Below are 5,674 nucleotides of genomic sequence, written 5' to 3' on the forward strand. Positions count from 1 at the left end.
ACTTCCACGAACTAAAATTGGTCTTCATTGTTGATTTCTTGACTGATTTTCCGGTCCTTTCCTACTACTAAGAGCATTGACATTAACCCAGCCAAATGTCATTATCTAGTCAAATTTTGGCTAACTGAGTAAAAGTCGTCTATATTAGAGTAGTTAAAACTTCATTGCTTAACTTTTTAACTGCAATAAATTTATCTTTTCTCTAAATTTGGTCAACTATTATTCATATCCAAAATAATATTTTACTCTAAAAATATTTTTAAATGTGTTTGTTAGATAATTAGGTTGAGAAAAAAATAATTAGAAAATAATTATTTTAAGTAAAAATTAAATTATTAATTAATATATAGAGTGTATTTATAAAATATAAAAATAAATTAAAAAAATTTATTATTATAATATATAATATTATATTATTATTTTAAATTTAAGATAAATAATCTAATATGAATTAATATCTCTGTTAATTTTGACTTTAACTAAAATTAAACTTTTAATCAACAATTATCTAAAAGTAAGTTTTGTGACCGGCCACCGTTTGTGTCGGTTGAAAAGCACACTATAAATACAGTTCCATTTCTTTAGGAATTCAAATTTCAATTCCCAGGGAAAGAGGGAATTCATTTCGGAAGGAAAGAAAGGAGAAATAAAAGAGGCGCTGGTATTGAATGTGCAGTAGCAGTACTGGCGTGGTTGTGTACTGATTGACTAGCCATGCGTATTCCGGTTTTGGAATCGCAATGGGAAATGGAGGGTTGTCGTTGCAGTAACTAAGAGGCAAAGGAAAGCGGACCCACCGGCGCCAATATTCCGCAAAATGTCAGAATTGGTGGCTCGCACCGGTCGCCATCAACAGCGCTACGACGAAGGTTGCCGCCTCGTCGCCGGGTATTTATTCTCTGTCTCTGTGTCGCTCTCTTTCTTTTTCTTAATCCACTATTTTTTGCGGAATGCCAAATCCCAAAATCAGTAAATGCCCAATGTCAATCTGGAGAAAATCGTTACCTTTGGGGATAATGAGCTATTTTTTTTTTAGCTAAGAATTAGTTTTTGGAGTGTTTCGACAAGTTGTTGAGCGGAAGAGTGATTGGATTGGCAGGTGTATTCCTTTCAAGGATACCAATGGTATTGGAAGTATTGATGGAACGTCTGAGAAGGATGTGGAGGTACTAATGATCAACTCAACTAGTGGACCTGGTCTTCTATTTCCGAAGGTATTTAATGAACACTTTTGTTTTTTGGTGATTATTTTCATGATCATAGATTATCTTTTCATCAGTATCTTGCTCTATTATATTTAGTCTACCAAGCCTTTTTTTTAATAAAAAAATACTAGGGGTTTTTGGGCCTTCATCGCTAAGTTACTATTGTCTTCTAGGTTGTCGATATATATGTGTATATATCTATTCTATTATAATAAATGGCTATTTAATTATAAATAGTAATTTTTATTATTTTTCTATTAACTTTTGTTATTTTCTGTTAAATCTTATTTTACCAAAAGGCCCTTAAGACACTTGATCATTTGACATATAGTTTTCTTGTAGAAATTAATAAAGAATCATGTTTTACCAAAAAGACCCTTAATAGCTTTACAACGCACATGAATTGATATCTCTTTTTCATGTCCTTTTTGTTCTGACATTGTTCTCATTTTCCTTTCTTTTTTATTTCAATTTTTTTAAATATAAAAATTAAAATGACTATACTCTTTAGAATAGAAACGCTTTAAAGCATTCTCATTGTAAAATTCAACTTTAAGTAAATTTAACTAATAAAATACTTACAACACTCAATATATAATATTAAGTATTAATTTAATTAGAATATAATTATTATAAATATTTTAATTAGTAGAACTATAAAATGTGATAAAAATTAAAATTAAAAAATTATTAAATTAACCATATTTTATTATTATATAGAGTAAATAGATAATTCAATATAGATGCAGACCAATACTCATACTTTACTGAACATTAGATTTTTTTCCTTTATTTTTTGCCTTTCTTTAACCTTGTATTTTCTTTTTCCAGATAAATAAGATGCTGACTTTTTCATTTTTTTTTAGTTAAATCATTATGTCAGATGCACCTCGGGGCTAACGCACCCGGGGCTGTTCCCTAGTTTATATACATGTATGTATATTCTAGTTGTTGTTGTTGTCTAAATAGAACGTCGGTGCATTCTATTTGTATTTATATGGTCTGGGAACTTCGATCAATGGAACATAAACTTTAAATGGTCTGGGAACTTCCTAGACAAGTTATGATCAAACGTCCATGCTGCACCTATTAAACACGACCCTTGCATCTTTTCTTTTGAGCCTTGTTTCTTTTAAACTGCTTCATGTGATGATGTGATTGAGTGCATCCCATTTTTCATCAGTCTCCACTGTTCAAAATTAACTCTTTCTCGAGATTTATGATTGGAAGAATCTATTTGACTACATCTTCACTATGAATTCAGAGAAAAGGTTTATCTCTACTTTTGGTTTTGAACATGCATGCCTACCTCTTTCCTTGGGCCTTAATCTTCCAGATTCCTTTTATGAATATATAGACGTTATCTCACCTCATATTCGTATCCAATAACATATGCAAGGATTCATGTTTATTACGTAAGATAGTACCCTATCTACAAAATATTTTCCATTAGAGAAAAGACTAGATAGATTTATGTTACCTCCAGTTTTGCACCTCGCTTGCTCCAACCGATCTTGCAAGGCATTGGGCACTTCTTTGTCTTCGACCTTAGATTCACAACCATCATTTTGCATAATAGTTTTGCTATTATCATTGTCTATTATCACATCACATATATTTCAGTTTGAAGACATTTCGTCCCCATGGGCATTCCTTTTTCCTAAGTGCTATCAATAGTCTCCTAAGATCCAATGATTGCACAAGAAATTTCTCTTTTATCCTCTCCGGTTATCTCTCCCTCTTCATAGGTAAGTGCCACATCATCCAAACCTTCTTCAGCCTCCTCATTCACATCATTCCCGGCCTTCACCAAATTTACTGTATGCCTTTTATGGTATTGCTTTTCTTTGTCCTTTGTGTGTAGCACTTACCTGGACCTAGTTTTGCATAATGCTTTGTCCCTTTATTAAGAGGGATCTCAAACTAGGAAATTATTCTTTCCCATCCTTATGCAGGAGCATCTCTCTCATCTGAATGCCAAATAGTTTTTTATGCTTTGAAGATTGCCAAGTCTTAACTGTTTAATTGATATTTCTTTATCAAATTTTATATAATCAAAATTCAAGCAGTAATATGTGTAATCCACAGTAAAATGTGGACCTGAGTGGTGATTGATGGTTTGTAACAGACCCAGTATTTTAAGTGCTGTTATTTGCTTCTTGTAGGGTGGCTGGGAGAACGATGAGACGGTTGAGGAGGCAGCAAAACGTGAAGCTTTAGAAGAGGCTGGAGTTCGAGGGGATTTAATGGTATGGATAAATTGCTTTGTTTTCTTTTGCTGTATAAATGTCCTTGCTATTTAGGGGGGCAAAAGCCATTCTAATTTATTAAGATGATCATGTGCGTGGGTATGCATGATTGTGCACACATCTGTTAGTGTAAATGAGTTGATGTTGGTAGTAGCATTAGAAGATAAAACTCATGCAATGTTACTTTTCTTGCCTGACATGTCCTGACACTGACATTTTCTTGTCTGCTTTGTGGTTTCTCAATGTCACACCTGCTCTGTTGTGATTGCCCCTCCCTGATTCTTGGTTGTATATTTTAAGTTGACCCTCATGTTACCCAATGGGAGGTGGAATTGTTATCCAAGGGTGGAGCAAATACCTTCAGTATTTAGATGTTGCATAAACCTTCTAGTCTTATATTTAGTTTGTTGAGATTGCCTGTTAACAGTGCAATTGCTTTCTTTTAGACTCTCAATTTTGTTCTCCTTCATCTTTGTATCCTTTTCTTATTTATTCTTCTTCTGCTGCTGAAATATCTGGTGGGGTAGGACCCGACCAAATCTACCTTCTTCTTGATCTGGTTCATGTTATTTGGTAGTTTTTTATTGTTACAGTAGATATTGATGATTGTTTTACTTATGTCAAATTGTAAAATTTTATTTTTTTTAAATATTTACTAATATCCCATTGCCTTAAGTTGAATATGAGTTATAGGCCGAACACTTCAGCATTTCAAGTGATGTTAATTGAATGAGGTGGATTTCAATCATAGTTGTGGGTCTTTTAATGTGCATATGTTACAATAACAAGTCTACCTGTACTTGGGAATTTTTTTATTTTTTCTAAATAATGAAAAGAACCTGGCCTTCTGATTACATAAATAATAAATGACCTTGTTGATTTCTTGAATGTTTTTCCTGCTCTTTCCTACTGCTAAAAGTAAGTTTTGAAATCAATCAAGTGCTTCTCTCTTTGTTCAAATACCCTGCAATCAAAAAAGAGGGAGTTTCTAAAATTTTTGAAAAACATTGATTGATTTCCTTTCCTGCAATTTTTGGCCTAAAAAAGTAATAAAAAATAATGTCTTTATGTCAGCATTTTCTCGGCTACTACGTGTTCAAGAGCAAAACCCTACTAGATGAATTTAGTCCGGAAGGTATGTGCAAAGCTGCCATGTATGCTTTGCTTGTGACAGAGGAGCTGCAGTCTTGGCCAGAACAGAGCACTCGCCAGAGACATTGGCTAACAATCCCTGAAGCAAAGAAGCGCTGCCAGTATCAGTGGATGCGAGAAACCCTTGAGGAAGGTTTCTCAAAGTGGCTTGCAGATCGAATATCAAGCAATTTGAAAAAAGAGAACCATGTAGTTTCGCCTGATTCTGAATCAGAATTGATGAAGAAGGCACCTGTCTAAATTGGTGCATTTTTTTTTTCCGCTTCAAATTGAGGTATAGCCTTGTTTATCTGGAAATTCTGAGTTCCTTTCTTCTTCTTTTTTCCTTCTCTTTTTAAATACTTTTCGCCTTTTTTTTATCTGGATCTTCATCTCAGGAATTCTCATTCTACTGACTTCTTGGTGTATAAAGGATTTAGGCAGTCATTTTAAAGAGACCCAAGAATCGATTAGGCAATGGCATACAGAGAAGCCTCAGTGGTTTTAAATTTCAGGCTTCCTACATGTTGATGCTCCAAACTTAAACAGGAATTTTCTTTTTCTTTTTTTTAATTATATTGGAGCCATAATTGTTCTCTCTTTGTAACTCCTCGCAAGTTGATAGTTTCATGCACACCATCTATAGCATTGGCATCCGAAAGGTCCGTCAAGGTGAAATGTGCAACTCAGCCGCGCATGTTCATAGGCCGTCATGTTTCTATAAATGGTAAATACTGGCTTGGGCCATTGTACTCTGCGATCTTAGCTTTAAAAATAAAATAACTGGCTTATATACAGAAACCAGCCTTTTTTTTAAGAGTTTGTATGTGTGTAGCATAATCAAAGTTTTATAAAATAAGTAAATGATATTTTCTGTCCCTTTTTTTTTTTTTTCTTTTTTCCTTGGATCTTCTGGTGTCTAACCAAATGATATTTGTCATATAAGCTATTGAGTTTTGCTACTTATCATCACTACACTTTAACACTTTTTTTTTTTTTAAAAGTGATTTTATTCTTTCTAAATTAATTAAATTATTCTACTTATTATTCATATACTACATATTTGATAAGAGAAAAAAATTAAAAATT

At 33.1% G+C, this 5,674-nt stretch overlaps 1 protein-coding gene across 1 annotated transcript; it reads left to right on the forward strand.

Annotated features, from left to right (window-relative positions):
• Positions 1-610: 610 nt before the first annotated feature.
• Positions 611-5,402, forward strand: LOC122275372 (nudix hydrolase 16, mitochondrial-like). Its single transcript, XM_043084398.1, has 5 exons — positions 611-888; positions 1,100-1,214; positions 3,371-3,454; positions 4,529-4,880; positions 4,984-5,402. The coding sequence occupies exons 1-4, from the start codon at positions 818-820 to the stop codon at positions 4,844-4,846; spliced, it is 588 nt and encodes a 195-aa protein (XP_042940332.1). The 5' UTR covers positions 611-817; the 3' UTR covers positions 4,847-4,880; positions 4,984-5,402.
• Positions 5,403-5,674: the final 272 nt, after the last annotated feature.

Source organism: Carya illinoinensis, chromosome 9 (assembly GCF_018687715.1).
Source record: "Carya illinoinensis cultivar Pawnee chromosome 9, C.illinoinensisPawnee_v1, whole genome shotgun sequence".
NCBI classification, from domain to species: Eukaryota; Viridiplantae; Streptophyta; class Magnoliopsida; order Fagales; family Juglandaceae; genus Carya; species Carya illinoinensis.

What these genes read in the sequence shown, in the direction of transcription:
- LOC122275372 (XM_043084398.1), top strand. Translation starts at nt 818, where the DNA reads ATGTCAGAATTGGTGGCTCGCACCGGTCGCCATCAACAGCGCTACGAC. An exon ending in CTGGTCTTCTATTTCCGAAG is followed by an intron (nt 1,215 to 3,370) that starts GTATTTAATGAA and finishes TGCTTCTTGTAG; the next exon opens with GGTGGCTGGGAGAACGATGA. An exon ending in GAGTTCGAGGGGATTTAATG is followed by an intron (nt 3,455 to 4,528) that starts GTATGGATAAAT and finishes TCTTTATGTCAG; the next exon opens with CATTTTCTCGGCTACTACGT.